This window comes from Loxodonta africana, chromosome 4 (assembly GCF_030014295.1).
Source record: "Loxodonta africana isolate mLoxAfr1 chromosome 4, mLoxAfr1.hap2, whole genome shotgun sequence".
Taxonomy (NCBI): domain Eukaryota; kingdom Metazoa; phylum Chordata; class Mammalia; order Proboscidea; family Elephantidae; genus Loxodonta; species Loxodonta africana.
Window position 1 is genome coordinate 48,015,184 of NC_087345.1, and position 20,522 is coordinate 48,035,705.

Here is a 20,522-nt window from a genome sequence, read left to right on the forward strand (position 1 = left end):
ATTAAAAGAAGAATAATTAACAATAGTTCCTATTACCACCCCCATATCTGAGATGGAGCCCCGGTGGTGCAGTGATTAAGAGCTTGGCTGCTAAACAAAAGATCAGCAGTTCAAATCCATTAGCTGCTCCTTCAAAATTATGGCACAGCTCTACTCTGTCCTATAGAGTCACTATGAATTGGAATCAACTCTACAGCAATGGGTCACAATTAGTGAGTTTTGGAAGGGTGAATGTATTTGCCTCAATTTAGTAAGACATTCAATCAAATAATTAGAAATGGTATTACTTTGCTTTTGGTTAATGACATGTAGGCTAGATTTTGTTGTACGACTTGGTTATAATCTCTTAGCATTTGGTAAAAATGTCAAATATTTTAACTGTTTAAGACACTCATAATGTGTTTTATAAAATTCAAAACATATTATATGTGAGTTAATTAACATAAACTCCAATTATACACAACATATCATGCTCAAGATCTAGATTTATTTGAAAACATTTAGTCCAATTCATATTAATACAGAAAAATCACATCCAGTAAACCACAATTGTAGAAGAGATGAAGTACCTGTGTTCTGTCACATTTTCACACAAATATAATTTGATATTCAGTTAAAGGATCATAAATCACAATCACAAGTAAATAAAACATTTACTCCTCTCAGTAGTAGTAAGAGCCTCTTTTGAGTATGTAAGGTCTTCTAGGTTTATTCTCATAAAGCTGCCGTTTCAGAATGTAAGGGATTTTTCTCTTTATAACTTCTTCCTTCTCATTTTTGTTGTCTCCAGTATCAAGAAACTCATCCGAAATTAACTGCAAGACAGATAGAATACAAGTGAATCTTACGTGCACAAAGTCTTAAGTTTCAGAGCATTTTTCTACATTTTATTTCATTGGATGTACTGATAACAAAACATATTTGGATCAAATATATGAGGTTCAAAGATACCAAGTGTTTGTAGAAGAATACATGGCTAGGAAGTGGTTGAGATAGGATGAGAACCTTATCTTTCCATTCAGTGGCTTCCTAGTTCCTCAAGCTAGCCCTCTCCCCATTTTTTAAAAAAATTTCTGTACACTCCAAAGATTATACTTCTTCCTCCAAATGAAAGAACACACCAAATAGACCTTAGAGTATTTTGCAGGTTTCAACTTATGATGGAGAACCCAAAATGGCATGGAAATATATGGTAAATTACAACACTCTAGAATTTTGAATCTAGCAAACCAAATTTGGCTGCAAACACAAACGTGTCAATTACTGATGTGAATTAAAGCCCATCACAAGGATTCAATTCTCAATCACAGAGAGAGAAATGCCTGATCTCCCTAACTTACTCAATTGTTATAGAAATCAAGCACATGCAAAATCTTGGTTTAAATAATAAAGATCTCTTTAGATGGTAGCACTTAATAAATTCCTGTAATAATTAAAAACAAGTTCGGATCAAATAACTCAAGGAGTTGATCTCCATGTAGAATCATGCCAATATCTTATCGAATATGCCCCATTGTAAAATTAATTATGAACACTGTTTTCTGATAACACTCTTGTGATTCAAAATTTTCAGCTAGTATAAAATATTTAAGAACTCTTTCCAGAGTTTTACATGTAATTTACATGAAAAATTTTTTTTAAATTCTCAAAATAAGAATTTTATTCACATTTGTGGTTTCTTTTTAAGTTTTGGGATTACTATAATATTAACAAGAGACTGAATAAGTTTGAAATTATAATGCACTTGCATTAAATCATATCACCAAGTATTTTATTTCAACCCACAACTGTTCACTTACAGAGAAGGAAAAGAGCTAGTGTCAGAAAAATCTAGTTTCTTAATCTTTAGCTTCTCTAGCATAGTCTGAAATTACATGTACTACGCTTTGAATCGGAAACCCTGGTGGCGTAGTGGGTAAGAGTTGGGCTGCTAACCAAAAGGTCAACAGTTCGAGTTCCCCAGACTCTCCTTGGAAACCATACGGGGCAGTTCTACTCTGTCTTATAGGGTCGCTATGAGTCAGAATTGACTCGACAGCAAGGGGTTTTTTGGTTTAAGCTTTGAATAATATTATTATTTCATTTTTAAATCTCTCAATAACATCTAAGTTATCAAAAGTTCCAGTCTTACATACACTTGCTTCGTTCGTATAATGGTTTGTTAAAGTTTTTTTAGGTGTTCATTTGTTTGTTCGTTTCTGGGTAAATAACACACTCTTGGCACTCTCCTGTGTGTCAAAATTTCTATTTTTAAAGTTTTATTGACCTAAACAATATTTTGAAGACTAAACCATTTAGCCGTGATTGAAATTAAAGGATAAATAGTTCAGCGAGTAAAATTAAAATTGGCCTTTTTGGTTTTTCATTTTGAAAACATCTTTTTGTTTACAAGTTGAAATGAATGCTAAATGTTCTTTGCATCTCTTCTTTTCACAAGGTTATCTCCATACTAGTCGGTTACAGAGCCTGCTGTATTTGCAGGGAAGGCACATTTAGATGGTGTGCCCAAAGAGGAAAACAATTTAAAACATCTGCTTCAGAACACCAAAATGGCAACTGCAATTAAGATAAGGGTAAATATAACTTTGGTGGCTATGGATATGCATCAGGGTAGAGGTAGAACGTTCTGAATACTTTCAGTACTCTGTTTATTCATAGATTAGGTGGTAGACATGTAGATTGTGTGAATCCAGGGCAAAGCTTCTGGGCCTAAAGGGCTGGCTTTGGACAATAAGAGCAAGTCACATTTCATCATTCCAGTATTTAAAAAAAAATTTCAAACAAATAAACATCTTCACACCAAAGGTGGTGAATCACTAGTATAGTATTTAATACAACTGAGTTATCCAGTCTTTCACTGTAGTTTGCATAATGGATTTGACTGCAGTAGATCTAATTTAGTGGCTAAGATGCCTGAAATAATTGACACTCAATTGAAATAGGAATATATATATATATATATATATATATTTATCTGACTTTATCATTTAGGTTTTATTTGTCTCATATTTTCAAACCCAACAGACCCATTCCGTTTATGTCTGTTTATAGATGAACATATACGACTTAATATTTCTAAGAAAACATTTTAAATTCCTGAAATTTCTCAGACTTGCTACCACCACCATGAACAACAAAAAACTGACTAGGCATGCTAACCATTTAAGCATAATAAAAGCATATGGATCAAATCTGCCTTAAAATATATCCCTCTTTTAAGATTGAAGAAAAATATTTTGCTAAACTTCAAATATTTAAAGGACACTTTGAAGACTTGAAGGAATGTTAACCTCAAAAAAACATGGTTAATTTTTCTCCAGCATTCAAGTCTTCCTGTTATGATCATTATCAGGATAAAAAAAAAAAAGAAATCAGTACAAATAAGAGCTAAACCAGTACAGCCAAATTATATTCATATTTTGTTTTTATTTTACCTCCCAGCGTTGAAAAGCCCTGCTGTGACAGATTTTTTGGAGCTGGTATATTGTCAACATTGCTTCCAAGCTAAAGCCATCTAAAGCTGTGGGAAATTTCCTTCTCGTAATAAGCTCCTCCTCAGGAACCTCTCCTGCTTCCTCAGCTTGGCTGTTCAGGTTTTTGACAAGACTGCAAACATTTAGCAGGGTCATCTTCCAAGAGGGAACACTTGCTTTAGTGATCTAAAATATAGGAAAAACATAGATACCACTAAAATATGTATGCTCTAAATAAGAAATTTCTGTTGCATTAAGTCATTACATTTCAAGGTTTATTTGTTACTTTAACTTAGCTTAACAAATACAGTGTTATTAATTTAGTAATTTCATGTCACAAGGTCAAATAGTGTCAATATGTCATTTTCTTTATTTAATAGAGTGCAACCAAGCTACACACACACACAGAAATATAAATGTAAATGTTTATGCACATATCACTGATAAAATATTAAAAATGTAAAAAATGCCATTCTCCTTTTATAATATTTCAGCTTATTGTTGGATGAAGCAGATACTAATAGATTTGAACAATTATAGCAGTGTGAGGTCACTACTACAGTCCACACATGAATAGCTTGTCATGGGCAGCGTCACACCTGACTGCTTTATTTATTTGAAAATCATGACCTTTTGTGGCATTACTATCCTTTTCTAATAAGATCTTATCTGAAGCCATAATTACCACAATGAACAACTTTCATACTTGCCAACAATAATCACTGAGAAAACATAAAGAGATAGGAGAACTTACATGTCAAATGCTTAAGAAATACTAGCAATTTAAAGAGTATAAAGAAAAGTATAAACCTTTCTTGAAGGACATCCAAAAATATATAAATAAATAAAATAAAAGGGTATGAATAAACAGAGAGGTAATAGGAAGATGTAATAATAATAGTATCGGGTGTCAATTCTCTCTGAATTATACTTTAAACGCAATATAATTGCAAATCAATGTCCTAATTTGGGGAATATGGGGAGCCTGGAAGTTGAAGCAGGAGATTTGGCAAAATGATTATAAAGTGAATCTGGATGAATGTGTGAGGATAACCAAGATGATTTTTGGTGAAAATTAAAAAAGTAATGACGGGTGACTATCAGCTATTAAGATGCATGCTAAAGCTGTAGTAATCAAAAGAGTAAATTAAGAGAACAAGAGTAAATACATAACCCAACAAAAAATCCCACTGCCACTGAGTTCATTCTGACTCGTAGCCACCCTGTAGGACAGAGAAGAATTACCCCAGAGGGTTTCCAAGGCTGTGACTCTTTACGGTAGTAGATTCCCACATCTTTCTCCCGAGTGTAGCCCAACAAAAGCGAAAATAACGATCAAAATTGATCTAATTGCATATGGGAGTATAACATATGACAAAGTTTATGTTTCAAATCCATTAGGAGAGTTCGCTATGGGGAATTCTGGACATAAATCTAGTTATAATCCTTCCTGATATATTACAAACAAACAGTATCTAGATCAGTTAAATATGAATATAAATATAATCATGCATAAATACATATAGAAATTTATTTAATAAATCTGGATGTTGGAAAAAATATTAAGTAAATGTCTAAGCCAAATTTTTTAAACAAAAAAATCATTTTCAAGACATAGATGTTTAACATACCACCATGGAAAAATAACAAATTGAACTAAAATCAAAAGCAAGCTGTATAGCAAAACCTGCCACAAAATGTTAATATCCTTAACACAGAGTGAGTTTTTCAATAAGTAAGTGGTGAGTACCATACCCCCAATTAAAAAATAAATAAAAATAAAATTTTAAACCTTGGATAAGCGGCATGAGCAAGCAAGTCACAGAATCACTTGCCAAACAACTATGCAAAAGAAATATGTGAAATGATGTTCAACTTTGCTACTATCATATTGGAAGATTTTAAAAAGAATAAGAATACTCAGTGGTAACCAGGACATAGGGAAACAAGGGCTCCTCTCCTAAATATTCGTAGATTGGTATAATCTCCCTAAAGGGTGTTGGTTTTGAAAAAATGTATTAAAATTAAAGTTATTAAAGTAAATTAGTGGCTCAGTGGCTGAGAATTACGGCGAAAAGCTCAGCAGTTCAATTTTACCAGTTGCTTTTGGAAACCCTATGGGGCAGTTCCACTCTTTCCTATCAGGTCTCTATGAGTTGGAATTGACTCAATGGCAACAGGTTTGGTTTGGTTTTTTAAGATGTGGACGCCCTTTTTTTGTTTAAGATTTTATCCTAAGAACATGCAAATCTGTGAGTTCAAGTGTGGTTGCTCCAATGTTTTCAATAAAATTGAAATACGAGTTCAATATAAATTCTAAACCTAAAAAAAAAAAAAATTGGTTCAATAGTGTGAATTCATTTACACCTGGAGATGGAAATATATTTATGACGTTTTGAAAATCAAAACCATTCTCAAAGCTGTATTTAGATTAAAAAACTTTCTCATCCTAGTATGTGCATGTGTGTGAGCATGTCTCTATGTGTGTGTGTTTGTGTGTGTGTGTGTGTGTGTGTACAGAGCTAGAGAAAAAGTGTCAATGAAAGCTGAAAAGATAAGCACCAAATGTTAATAATGGTTATCTTATGGAATGTAGGATTATGTGTAATTTTTTTTTTTCTTTTTAAAATGTTCTGGATTTTCTGCCAAAAAAAAGAAAAACAAGACCATGGTATACTATTTTTGCTTTGGAAAAAAATGACTGGTCAGACCTTTTACTTTCCTGTTTTATTGAATATTTCTGATCCATTTATATTATTCTCATGAGGATTTGTTTTCAGGTGATTTATGGACATAGTTGGTATTGATGGTTGATTTATATCTTTATCAGTGCACAGCACATAGTAGCATCTTAAATATGAGTAAATAAGTAGATTTACTTATTTTTATTTCAGTTTAAGCTATTCACTAAATTTAGAATAAAGCTTAAAAATGAGAATGAAGAGACAATATGAATTATGTTCAATAGGAAGCATATTTAACTTATATTTTAATTAGATATATGTTAAATAATATAATGAATGAAGCTATACTACAAGTGTTTAAAATACACATGAGCAGCTAATAACTTGAAAATGGTGCTTTCCTGGAATTTATTAACTTTCTTATTCCCATCATGATTGTTGTGAGTTGCCATCAAGTCGATTTCAACTTACGGAAACCCTATATGTGCAGTGTAGAAGTGCTACACAGGCTTTTCAAGGCTGTGGCTTTTCAGAAGCAGAGCACCAGCCCTGTCTCCCAAGGCACCTGTGGGTATATTTGAACTGCCAACCTTTTGGCTAGTAGTCAAGTGCTTAACTGTTTGGGCCACCCAGGGACTCCTATAATGTAATTGTTGCTGTGTGTCTTCGAGTAGATTTTGACTCATAGCGACCCTATAGGGCAGAGTAGAACTTCCCCATAGGGTTTCCTAGCCTGTAATCTTTAAAGGGAAACCCTGGTGGTGTAGTGTTTAAGTGCCCTGGCTGCTAACCAAAAGGTTAGTAGTTCAAATCTACCAGGCAATCGTTACAAACTCTATGAGGCAGTTGTACTCTGTTCTGTAGACTCTCTATGAGTTGGAATTGACTCCATGGCAACGAGTTCTTTTTTCTTTTGTTTTTAATCTTTGCAGGAGCAGATTTTTTGTCCCTAGGAGAGGCTGGTGGCTTGGAACTGCCCACTTTTTGTTTAGCAGCTGAGCACTTACTCACTGTATTACCAGGACTCAAAGGCTAATTATAATTAGTCTTTCATTATTTCTCTCCTTTTCCTTGGCCACATATAGTTTTATTTGAAGTGGACAGTGTTTTAAATATTTTGTTGTTTCAGAATGGAAGTGGGACCAATGGCATCAAATTTAACAGGAAGGGAAACCATGGGACACATCTCTACAGTCTCTGGTTCTTTTTAATAAACTTATTTGCCAGGCAAATGTGTCCTAGGAGTGTTAAATAGTATAGTAAAAGAAATCACTACAACAACAATGATGAAAATAGCTAATGGGACTGCCTTTATCTGTGGCTGACACTCTGTGAACTGTTTCACGTGCATCATGTTACTTAAATTTTAGCTAAAATAAAACGAAGAACAAAAACAGTTCTTTGCGTTTTACAGATGTAGAAACTGTGGTTAAAGGCTGAGTAATTTCTCAGGAGCACAGAAGTAATAAATTGCAAAGCTCAGATTAAAATCATGTGGTGGACTTCAGAGATCTCCCTTTTCACGCCCCATGCTGTTGTGCCTGTCCTCTGTACTTTGCTCTTTGGTAGCTCTCTCCTGAATGCATTACCTTCATTGCAACCATGTCCAGTTCACTCTGGACTCTGGCTTTAAAAAAAAAATGATGTACATATAGGACCTGAAGTCTTTGATGTATAAAAATCTTAAGCCAGAAAGTATCATGATCTATCCTACCTTAAAAATACACTATACTTCACTCTTGATAAATGTCCTGATAAAACAAAATAGAGAAGGGAAATTGTGAGGACAAGTATGGAACCAGTGGATCCTGGGGCACGAAGAAATCAATTCTTATCAATGAAAGAACAACAAGAAGGGAAATGAATAACAAAGGCCAAGATTCCAGGATCAGGGAAATTCTACATTTCTGAAAATGCTAAAAGCAAAATAAAACATAAAATACAAAATTAAGCAAAACTATTCACAGGATTAAAATATACAGCATTCCTAAAAGGAAGAGAATGACCATCATTCAGCTTTCTTTCAGTTGAATAAAAAATGTAAAAAGCCTTGGGGAAGGTTATTTCTAGGGCTGATATACCCTCAGTCCTCACCAAGGCTGCCCACAGCCAACTACCATTCCAGTTGGTTAATGCCCACATCTATTTTCCCCCAGTACCCTATCAATGCAAACCCAGAGCAAATAGTTTCCCTATGATAAACAACGCCAATGGCTGCGCTGGAGTTTTTTCACTAGGCATGTGGTTACAGGCGTTCTGGAAGTAGGCATGCCCATTCTTTGCATTCTGTCATTTCAAAGACAAGGATGAGGGGGAAGCTGAAGAATATTTAAACATAGAAGAGAATGAGGCAAACATGATAGGTTTAAAATTCTAGTTGATTTAACTTCACCCAGTAAAGATCTATTTCACAGAATCAAGGACTTCTTAGACTTTAGAGATTATTCTAGTTTAACTTTCAACCAGTTTGGAATTTTTTTCTAATACATCCCTTGAATATGATCATCCAGCCACTGGTTGGTTTTCTGCTCTGGGAAACAGTTTTAGAGGCAACATGATCCACTGAATAGTGGTAGCAACAACTTGTGCCCCGCTGACTAATGGGATCCAGTAATTTTACTACTGGAAAGCTCTTTAGAGATCATCTAATTCAGTGTTCTCCAAAGTTTGCTCCTTGGAACACTATTTCTACACTCACTAAGTTTAAAAAAGAAGTTTCACAGTGAAGTAAATTGGGGAAAACATTAAGCATAACTAAAAAGACTTCTTCAATTTAGGAATCCTCTAAGTTTTTTTATATGCAAATATTTATTGTGTCTCTTCAGTGGTTTGGAATATAGTATCACGATGTTCCCCAAACCAATCTGACTACAGAAAGCTTAATCCATAGTATCAGGCCTAGTGTTGCCTGATTATTTATTAGATGAAGAAAGTAAGCCAATCATTTTTCCTTTCTCACGTATCAGTTAAAATAGTCACTAAATCACTCAATAATAGTGTCTAATGTCAAATTAGCCCCTGTCATAATTAGGAAGCACAACAGAGAGACCACTCCTGATCAAAGGTAAGTAAACATGTATCCGAAAATATTTTGAATAAAGTTTAAACTATTCTACTTAAATATTTTTGCTTACTAAGTTATTTTATTAAAATACTTACAATAGACCTAAGCTCACAGGTAGGAAATTTAGAATATCGTTTTCTCTTGTTCTCAAAATGAGGAAAACAAGAATTATTGTGGTTTCTGATTATTGCTACTTGCTTTTTAATACAGAATAAGATCCTGGTCAAATTTCTGCTTCTGTGGAGCCCTTAATAAAAAGGACCTAAAAACATGACCAACAGACAGTGAATTCAAAGACTTCATCAAATTAAAAATAATTAAAATCATTTGTGGTAGATACCTGGCAAATTAATATTCAATACAAAATGTGGGGGTTAGCTCAAACATAACAATGATTGTGAGGAAGCAGAAGACCACACAACGTTTCATTCTGTTGTACGTGGGGCCTCTGTGAGTCGAAACCGACTCAATGGCACCTAACAACAACAATATTGAGTCACAGATTCCCATTGTTATTTCATAAACATTTATTGAACTTCTACTATTTGTAAGGCATCGAGTTTGATCATAAAAATTATAATATTCCAGCAACTTTTTGAGAATCTTAAGAAAGCTTGTTGAAAGAGGGCCTCTTCCTTAATAAAACTATACTAAACCACTAGCATTGGTAATAAAGAGATTAGCATTGTGAGAAAAAATTTTCTTCCCCATCTACCAATTCTTTTGAGCCTTTGAAATGTTTTTTGGCCTTTTGTTGCCTAAGTGTATTTCCACACTAGTACTTCAATGCCTAAAATTGAAATTATTGAAATATTTTACTTAGAAAATGGAAATAAGGAAATGGCACCTGAGGCTCTTAATAATGAACTTGTACTCATGTCAACATCTAATACTATTTTTATTGAATTTTTAAATGTAGCTATTTGGTTAAAATGGTAATAAGCCTAGCTTTTACACTTTCATAGGACTATAAACTCACACACCACAATAACTAGATCAGGAGAAATAAAAGGTAAAGCAATTTTGTAAAAAATAAAGAATGAGCTTTTTTTTTTTTTCCCCATCCCCGCAGCAAAATTAGAATAATTACACTTTTGGGTCCCCACTCATCATAGATTATGGTTTAATTATTTCAATTAAAAGGAGGCTTTGAGATTTAAATATTTTTCCATAAGGCATTTTATAGATATATCCTATGTCTGAGTGAAAAATTTTATCTTTATATTTTTGCTATGAATTTGTCTTAAGAGAAACATTAACCCACTCCATGTACTGAATCACTTTTCCTTTGCTGGATCTTGCCCTGGAAAGTAATCACAACTCTATTTCCATATATTCATTGTGAAGATTATTTAAGGCCTTTATGTGTCAATATACACTTGGAATTACAGATATGAAATCTACACCAAGACACCAAGGCATTCTAACCTACTCTGTTTTCTAACACAGACTAATTGCTTCTCAGCTTTATTCCTATTTATAAGTTGAAGTGATTGTAGTGGTAAACAAAAGATCTGTTATTATAAGGTTAAATGTATTTGGTCATCAAGTGTTAATGACTAAATTAAGTTTGATTACTCCTTACAGGGTCGCTATGAGTCAGAATTGACTCAACACTAACTTGTTTTTAAAGGATATGTATATGAAACCATCCTAATTTTGTATTTGGTTTTAATCTGATCAATTTTTGTAAATCTGGATCATGAAAAATATATATATGCTTATATTTTTCCAAAACGTCTTTTAAGGACCATAGTAGAAAACACATCTTTTTATCTTTAAGATAATAATGGACACACTCTCAAACACACATCAAAAAGCATTTTTTTCTTCACATTCATTATCAAACATAATTCTACATATATGCTAGGGAATTACTGTACCTAAAGCATATTCGTTGAATTAAAGAAGAGAAATCTGAGAAGGCAGAAACTCAGTTGGATATTGCTTCAGAAATCAGAAAAGTTTCTTTACTTCTTACCATAACATCTGTTGGGTCTTCAGCCTTATGTCCTCACTGGATACTGCCTTACTTGCAAATTCTTTTTCTTTGAGAAACATCTTTTGATTGGGAGCCTGTGCCCTGGCTCAACCTTTAGATGCACACTGACTCATGGTGGATAAATCAACATTGTCTGGTAGCCTAGTAATCAGGCATATTCTAAGTGAATTTTATTTCTAGGTACAAGCTGGAACCTAGAAAACCTGCTTTCAAAACCCAAAGACAAGAGCAACAGAAGGCAGGACAGAGTTTCAGTTCGTTCAACAAAAACGATCAGCGAGTATAGATAGCACTTCTATTGTAGGCATGTAATAAAAATTAAAGTTTAATAAACTTTAATCACATTAAAGAACTGTAAATGTCTAGGAGATCATGAACTTCAACCCACACTTAAATATAAGGAAACAAAGGCAAGTAATGTTAACTAACCCATATGCTTAACATCAAATAGTTTGTAAGTCACAGTAGCAGGATTAGATCTCAAGGCTCCTGTTTAGCAATCTATTATTCTTTCCTTTCTACGTTTCCTTCCTGAACTTTCATTTTTAATTTAAGAACTCCATTTTCTTTTCTCCATTATAATAAAAATAAGAAAGCAAAAAGGTCAGGGAGCTTTATTTGTGTATTTAACGTGAGGCCAATATACCTTTCATCATACATAATGTAATAAGGATAGAAACAAGTTTCCTTTAAATACATATACATGTCCACATAAATAATATGTGACTTTTTAATTAAAGTAGTAATATGCTGAGTGATAGTTGCTTTAGTTTCTTTCTCTGTCACATCAACACCCTTAACTCCTTTGAACTCAAGGAAAAGTTTCCAGAAAAAGGAAATGCCCCCCAATGAACTTTTCAGTCTTGACTAGAAGTTATTACTATAGGCAAAGGGTACCATGTTTGTAATGAAAGTTCATATATTTTTCAACCCTTGGTTAAAGAAAAGAAAAACTTACCTTTGATGTATGCATATTGGTCAATAAATCTGCTTCTAACGCTTTCATTTCCTCTTCTGAATCTGAGGAAAATCGAAACCACATGTTTACCATATAATCACATATCATATTATAACCTCCGGATTTTAGATAAATCTAAAAAAAAAAAAATAGTGGCTTATTTTCTTTCCTATGTATTTTTCCTCCTTAGGTAGTTTCAGAAAAACACAGTAATAGTTTTACTTTAGGTTAACAGGCAGCTAGAATATTAGAAGTCCTTTAAGAAAATAAGCACATGGTTATTTTCCAAGAGAGCTATTGACAATTTGAAGTTTGGTCTCTGAATTTCAGTTAAAAACAAAACAAACAAAAAACTGATTATATTTTATAATAGACATTTCATCAAATATGCTACCCGTAGTTTATTTTTACCATAATAGCTTACATATAGAGAAATGTAGATATTGATATTTCTAAAAAAAAAAAAAGAAAGAAAACAGTAAAGTGTTGCATACAAGAGGCCTTTTTACAAAGAGGAAAAAACAAGGAATTACTTACTGATAATTCGAGAATAAGAATGATACCAGGAATTAGTTAACGTGAGATGCTGTTTTACAAAACTCACTTTGAAAGAATTGCTTTTTCATTTTAAACAAGAATTTGGAATTATGTACACTTAACAGCAATTTCATCACAGGCAAGTAAGGAAATTTTTCCAAGCAGAGCTGGAGCTGCCCATCAACACAGGCACAATAGTGTTGAAAATGCATTTCTCAATTTTTTAGAATTTCCTCTCGTGAATATTTTACAAAGAAGAAAAGTTTAGAAAATAAGTTATTGCAAATAAAGGTACAGAACACCGTAACAGCTTAATTCGTACTCACCGATCTATACAAACGCAGAAGAAAAACGACTCTGTTTTCCTTAACTGTATATTCTTTTTAAATAGAAGTGTTATACTTGGAGAAATCATTTGTTAAACTGTCTCTAGGAACAAAATTATGCCAGCAAAATTTCCTCCCTATTTGTTAGGGGCCTAATCTGTTTTTCAAAAGACATGAGAAATCTGTAAGTCATTTAGTAGCAGTGTATACCAAAATTCCAGTGTATTTTGACTTTTCATAGTAATCAGTTTCAAGAGTTACTACAGAAAGTGTTTAGGCAATCACTAGGTTTTTCTCATGCACTCTAAGTATACAAGCCTTTAATTTCATATAACTAGTTGATAAAATAATTAACTAGAACTTTAAAGTCCTTTTCTAACGATTAAAATAAATTGAAAATTTTAGCATAAATTACATAATCTCTGCTAGATTTCATAATTTAAGCAAAAACTTGATTTAAACTTTTCAATATGTCACATTTTAAAGGTAGAAAAATAAAACAGGCTAAATGATTTTTGCTGCATTTATTTCCCAAGGGATTTTTTTTTTTCATTTTGAAGTATGTAATCATTGGATTATTTTGCAAGCATTAATTGGAGCACATTTCCATCACTATATTCCATGTTACTCCTTTGGATTTAAATCTTATTATCTGGATGAGTTAATGACACTTAGCAATACAGAATTTCTCCTTAATTATCACATGTAAAGCACTCCAAAGCCAAATCATTTCTGCTAATGTAAGAATATCAATTTTCCCCTTATGTTTTTTAGCAACTTAAATGACATGCAAAAAAAAAAAAAGCAATTGAATTAATAGCACATCTATTTATCATACAGACTATATAAAAATGTATTTTCAGAGAAGACTGGGGATTTTTTTTACTTTTCTAGAAATGATTTTCTATAAAATAATGCTTTTTTCATTAGACATAATTTTGACTTTGTCTGAAACCTTAACACACAAAGTTGAAAAATAATTTGGGGACAATTACAAGAGTGAGGGAGGGAGAAGCCACTGCTTCCTAAAAGAATGACTGAAGATGAGAGTAAATAAGTTTGAATAGAATAGGTTTAAATGATGAGTCTGTACTTGGTTTGACAGGCACAGCATCTTACTGATTAGATAATAAAGATTAGATAATAGACAGCCTAAATTTTGTGTCCACCTCTCCCCCCGAAAGTGGTTACATTCCAAAGCGAGGCATGTAATGTTTCTTTGAAATCCTTTGCATTGCCTTGCATTTTAAAAAGGGAAAAGAAATCTTTCAGTTTCTGTATTCAGAAAGACAGAGAAAGAAAATATTCCGTTTCTATCATTAAAAACAAATCTAGAACAAGGGAGAAGCTCTTTCCCCTGGATACATTAGCATAGGTAATAACACACTGCAGGGAAGAGAAAAGAAATCATTTCAGGGAGTTGTGAAATGCAGCTAGGCTTACCTGAGCACAGACTCCAAGAGCTGAAAGCCAGGAGTAACGTGCACACCAGCTGGATTTTCATTCCTGCCATCATCGTCTTCAGCCTTCTAGCAAACCAAGTCCATAAATATCAGAGACACGCTGAAGTGGGGCGCTCTCTAGGGCTTCCTCTTGCCTTCAGCTGACTTTGAAAGTGGCTGAACTATGAGAGATGCTCTGGCCATCCCCTAAATATATAAGCAGGAGGATGATGTCACAAGTGTATGGGGATTATCTCTTCAGGATGTGCCCTCCCTTGCTGCTGCTGCTCCGGATTTCTGACGCACAGAAGGAGTCATTCAGAAGCACTTCCGTATAGAGGAAACTGAAAAAGAACTGTCAGGACCATTCTTTTCCCATTTTCTTCTCATTCCCCCACTCTGGAAAGTTTTCGTTTTGATTCTGTGAAGCCTGTGACTTGTTCTCTCTAATTCTGAAGCCAAGTCTCTAGGATAAATGCATGAAAGTAGTGATTCCATAGGTTTGGAAGTTCTTCAATAGTTAGGGTACTTTTCTGATAACCCAAACTTCTGGGCAAACATTTTGTGGTTTAGAAACTAATATACTCTATACGTTTCAGATAATACAAGGGAAAGGTAAAAGAATAGTGGATGATAGAGAATGGCTTATAATGTAGGGATTAAGAAAAAATATTTAGAGGAAGAAAAGAAAATCAATAAAAAGGAAACAGTAGCTCTAAGGAATAGGATATTTCATAACAAATTGAAAGGTTTTTATTCCAAGTAACTAAGTGAATGGCTAATTGTGTATGTTCTTTCGGTTGAATGGCTTAGAAAACAATTTCATGTATATAGAATCCAGCTATAAATCATTTATGTTGTAGCAGGTGGGAATGTATGCTGTGGTATGAATGATTGCTGATTTTTAATCTTTTACTCTTTTTCTGTCTGCATTGTTCTGTTCTTTCTGGATTCATTGTCATTGGTATAGCCAATATTTCACGTAATCTCCCTGTCAAAGGTTTTCACCATGGCACCAATTTTCTTTTCCTACTATAGTCCTTTTCTTACCCTTAAAATTATACTTACTTCTGGAAAGGAGGTGAAAGGGTGATTAATTGGCAAAGAAATGTGACATTTGTACAGGTAAAAAGTTTTGCTTTTCTACCATTAGGGGGCGCAAGGAACGTTTAAAAGGCGTTTTATTTGTGCTTAACTGATCTTTTTGATCATGTTAGAATTCTGGGGATTGAACTTGTTTTCCTCTCACCATCAGGGCATCTTTGTGAAAGAATCCTTTAAAACCATCTCTTAAGGAAGAAATTAACATATTGTTTGCATGATATTTAAATTGATAGTTTTCTCTGCTTTTGTACTGAAAATACCATTGCCATCGAGTCGATTCCGACACATAGTAACCCTGTAGGACAGAGTAGAACTGCCCCATAGGGTTTCCGAAAGAACATATATGTATATTTCTTTCTCCAAATAATATACGTGTATATGTAAAATATATAATATATACGTGTGTGTATATATACGTATATATACACATATATATACATATATATGGGAACTTTGGTGTCGTAATGGTTAAGAGCTCCGGCTGCTAATCAAAAGGTCGTAAGATCGAATCCACCAGTCCCTCCTTGGAAACATGGGACAGCTCTACACTGTCCTACAGGGCCGCTATGAGTCTGAATTGAAGTCGGCAATGGATATGGTGTATATATGTATATATATATACACACACACACATACACACACAAGCACACACACACACACGTAGTGCTCGTGTGATAGCTGTCTAATCAAAAAAAGCAAGTGTAATTCCCCTTTTCCTCAAGTGGCTATTTCTTCAGTAAAAGAAGCTCAGAAGCATATTGAAAAAATATACCCCTAGGTACCAGTAACTAGAAAATAAAGAGGGGTGGGGAGAGTGTAACAAAAACCCATTTTGTTTTAAGTGTTAAAAAAAAAAAATAATAACATTGCCGGCGAGTGAGTTCCGACTCTTAGCGACCCTATAGGACAGAGTAGAACTGCCCCACAGAGTTTCCAAGGAGCAGCTGGTTGATTTGAACTGCTGACCTTTGGATTAGCATCCGAACTCTTAACCACTGCGCCACTAGGGCTCCATTTTAAGTGTATCAGGTGAATATTAGTTGTTCATGTGAGAACTGGTTTAAATACATGAAAAATCTGAAAGAATTACAGGAAACTGTTTTAACTAATGTCAAATGTTTCAAAATAAAATGGATTATACACTCCCCACCCACCCCCCCACCCCACCCCCCTTGGAGGGGATGAGGGTAATGTAACTTCTGTCCTTGGTAAAAGAAAAAAATATGATATAAACTTTACCTGACTGCTAATTGATATTGTCTTTAATCTGTTATTCCTTTTCTTTTTAGCACCACGCCTTCATGCTACAGAAAAGTCAATTAAACAATTTGTTTTAAGAGGGGGGGAAGTTGCCTGTGGATATTTGAACCTAAAAAGCATCCCAGGAAGTACCCAAATACTACTTGTAATGACTGAATTTTTTGGCACTTTCCTAAGAGGGCTGGTGAGCTATTTTTATTCTGATTTTTATCCTATAATCTTTCTTTTACCTAGCTCTCAAAATAACTAATAAAGAGACTTTGATAAACTCCATGTGTTAGTCTTCTAGCTTGAGGTCACCTAGAGGTGCTGACTTAAAGTGGATTTTCCCAATCTGGGTACCTGTTGATTGTGACACCTCCACAGCACGTAGACTTCCGAGCTTCTACTATGGCTTAAGTTAGACCTTTATTAGGTAATTACTCATATGAGTTAGTCAACAGGGATGTCTGAAGAATTGGCATTTAGAAAGAGTAGTCTGGAATCTTACTTAATTTGAAAATAAAGAAGCGCAGAAAGTACCTGATGACCGAGTTTCTTCAGTTTGTTACTATTTCTTCCTGAACCTTCATAGACTTCCTCATCTCATTAACAACCTCCTGAGCTCTCCAACCTTTTTATACCTTAACATCTAAAACTTAGCCTATGGTATTTCTACCACCCGTAATCTGTCCTCCGTCTTTCTCTTGAGTTCTCTATTTTTCTCTTTCTGACATCATCTTTCACTTTTAAAGCACTGTATTTTACAGCCTAATCAACATGAATCTTTCCAAGATTGAACCCTGAACGTAGTTCCATCTACTTCTACTGTTCTCACTATCTAATAAGGGCTTGTCAACAGTTCATACTGTTTACGGTCAACTGCAAACAGCTAGAAGGAAAGGACTCTCACTTATTGTTCTGTTGTATGTTCCTTTAAGGCTAACAACCCATAAATGTCCAATACATATGTTCCAAGTTGAATTGAAATACTAATTATTTTAAATTTCTAACATTTTTTTTTTCAATTTTTCCATTTTCTGCATCACCTTCAGTCAGTTCTCTCAGTCTTTACTGCAGTCATTGTTTTCCTCCCTGAATGGAAAAGTCAACTTTAAAAAAATCATTTAAGGAGAGCACTCTGAGCTCCTGTGCATTCAACAGCTGAGTGCTCAGGATAAACTGCGGATTTACTCCATTCCTCTAAATGAGTGCTCTGGTTTGGCGCTGTAACTCTGATTCATCTGAATAAACACTGTTGTCAATCTCTTTCTAAACCCAATTGATTTTTCTGTTCAATTAAAGTCTATTTCATAGATATATAGATAGATTTGTGCATGTACACACTTACGCACACAGCCTGTCTCACACAAATGCATATAACCCAGACCTTGGAGATTTAGGTAAACAAAACGTAAATGCCCAATTTCCTAATCTATGTGCATCCATCCATCCCTTATAATCTCGGCAAGCTCCGAGCTCATTTCCCTTTGGCTCTCCTATCTTTGCTCTTGCAACATTATAAGTAATTAACTTGAAAAACTGGGTGATGGATTTCTGTAATCATATTTTGCAACTTAAACTGTAATTACAGCACATACTTTCCTGGGACTTACACTTTTACGAGTTGCTATATTTAACTAAAGGTACTTGAAGTTACAATTATCACAGACCTCACTTATAGTCTTTTTTAATATTTAAGGAAATATATATAGGGTTACTTTGAGTCAGAACCGACTTGACAGCAACAGTTTTTTTTTAAAGAAAATAATGAGATATCCACAAAATCACTAGCCACTATGTGTAATGCTCAGGTACCTGTCCTTATATGCCTCCTTATTTGAACAAGACGAAAACGAAAGCATTACAGAAAAAAAGTTATCAAAAATTTTCTTCTTTTGTTCCTCTTAGTGTTACAAATTAAAGTATAGTCATCTAGAATAGGAAATAAAATAAGCTTTTATTGAAAAGATTTCCTTTCTTTTGTTTTCATCTGTCACAAAGCCTAAGAATATCTCCATAGCATCTGCCACACCCAAAATAGAACAGGTGTATTGGCACCACCATTTGTTGTATTGTTAGGTGCAGCCGACTCAGTTCTGACTCATAGTGACCCTATACACAACAGAACGAAACACTGCCCAGTCCTAAGCCATCCTCACAGTCGTTGTTACGCTTGAGTTTATTGTTGCAGCCACTGTCAATCCACCTTGTTGAGGGACTTCCTCTTTTCCGCTGGCCCTGTACTTTGCCAAGCATGATGTCCTTCTCCAGGGACTGATCCCTCCTGACAACATGTCCAAAGTATGTAAGAGGCAGTCTCGGCATCCTTGCCTCTAAGGAGCATTCTGGCCGCACTTCTTGCAAGACAGATTTGTTCATTCTTTTGACAGTCCATGGTATATTCAATATTCTTCACCAACACCACAATCCAAAGGCATCAACTCTTCTTCGGTCTTCCTTATTCATTGTCCAGCTTTCACATGCATATGATGTGATTGAAAATACCATGGCTTGGGTCAGGTGCACCTTAGTCTTCAGGGTGACATCTTTGCTCTTCAATGCTTTGAAAAAGTCCTTTGCAGCAGATTTGCCCAATGCAATGCATCTTTTGATTTCTTAACTGCTGCTTCCACGGCTGTTGATTGGGGATCCAAGTAAAATGAAATCCTTGACAATTTCAATCTTTTCTCAGTTTATCATGATGTTGCTCATTGGTCCAGTTGTGAGGATTTTTGTTTTCTTTATGTTGAGGTGCAACCCATATTGAAGGCTCTGATCTTTGATCTTCATTGGTAAGTGTTTCTCAGTTCTACTCTGTCCTATAGGGTCGCTATGAGTCAGAATCGACTCAACGACACTGGGTTTGGTTTTTTGTTTTTTTTTTTTGTAAGTGCTTCAAGTCCTCTTCACTTTCAGCAAGCAAGGTTGTGTCATCTGCATAACACAGGTTGTTAACGAATCTTCCTCCAATCCTGATGCCCTATTCTTCTTCATATAGTCCAGCTTCTTGGATTATTTTCTCAGCATACAGATTGAATAGGTATGGTGAAAGAATACAACCCTGACATACACCTTTCCTGACTTTAAACCAATCAGTATCCCCTTGTTCTGTTCGAACAACTGCCTCTGAATCTATGTAAAGGTTCCTCATGAGCACAATTAAGTGTTCTGGAATTCCCATTCTTCGCCGTGTTATCCATAGTTTGTTATGATCCACACAGTTGAATGCCTTTCCATAATCAATAAAACACAGGTAAACATCCTTCTGGTATTCTCTGCTTTCAGCCAGGATCCATCTGAGATCAGCAATGATATCCCTGGTTCCACATCCTCTTCTGAAACCAGCCTGAATTTCTGGCAGTTCCCTGACGATATACTGCTGTAGCTATTTTTGAATGATCTTCAGCAAAATTTTGCTTGCATGTGACATTAATGATATTGTTGTATAATTTCCACATTTGGTTGGATCACCATTCTTGGGAATAGGCATAAATATGGATCTCTTCCAGTCCGTTGACCAGGAAGCTGTCTTCCATATTTCTTGGCATAGATGAGTGAGCACCTCCAGCGTTGCATCTGTTTGTTGAAACATCTCAATTGATATTCCATCAACTCCTGGAGCCTTGTTTTTCACCAATGCCTTCAGAGCAGCTTCGACCTCTTCCTTCAGTATCATTGGTTCCTGATCAT

The 20,522-nt window shown here is 34.6% G+C and overlaps 1 protein-coding gene across 1 annotated transcript; it reads right to left on the reverse strand.

Annotated features, from left to right (window-relative positions):
* Positions 1-258: 258 nt before the first annotated feature.
* On the reverse strand, positions 259-14,873 carry NTS (neurotensin). Its single transcript, XM_003405240.4, has 4 exons — positions 14,488-14,873; positions 12,182-12,243; positions 3,435-3,659; positions 259-815 (listed from the first exon to the last, which is right to left on the reverse strand). Exons 1-4 carry the CDS (start codon positions 14,558-14,560, stop codon positions 663-665), a joined length of 513 nt encoding a protein of 170 aa, XP_003405288.1. The 5' UTR covers positions 14,561-14,873; the 3' UTR covers positions 259-662.
* Between the last annotated feature and the right edge of the window lie 5,649 nt (positions 14,874-20,522).

Bases quoted from the DNA above. Each gene is read 5' to 3' on its own strand.
- NTS (XM_003405240.4), bottom strand. From the start codon at position 14,560: ATGATGGCAGGAATGAAAATCCAGCTGGTGTGCACGTTACTCCTGGCT. The intron at 12,244-14,487 runs GTAAGCCTAGCT...GATTTTCCTCAG, and splicing joins CTCTTGGAGTCTGTGCTCAG to ATTCAGAAGAGGAAATGAAA. The intron at 3,660-12,181 runs GTAAGTTTTTCT...CCTATATTTTAG, and splicing joins CCAATATGCATACATCAAAG to ATCACTAAAGCAAGTGTTCC.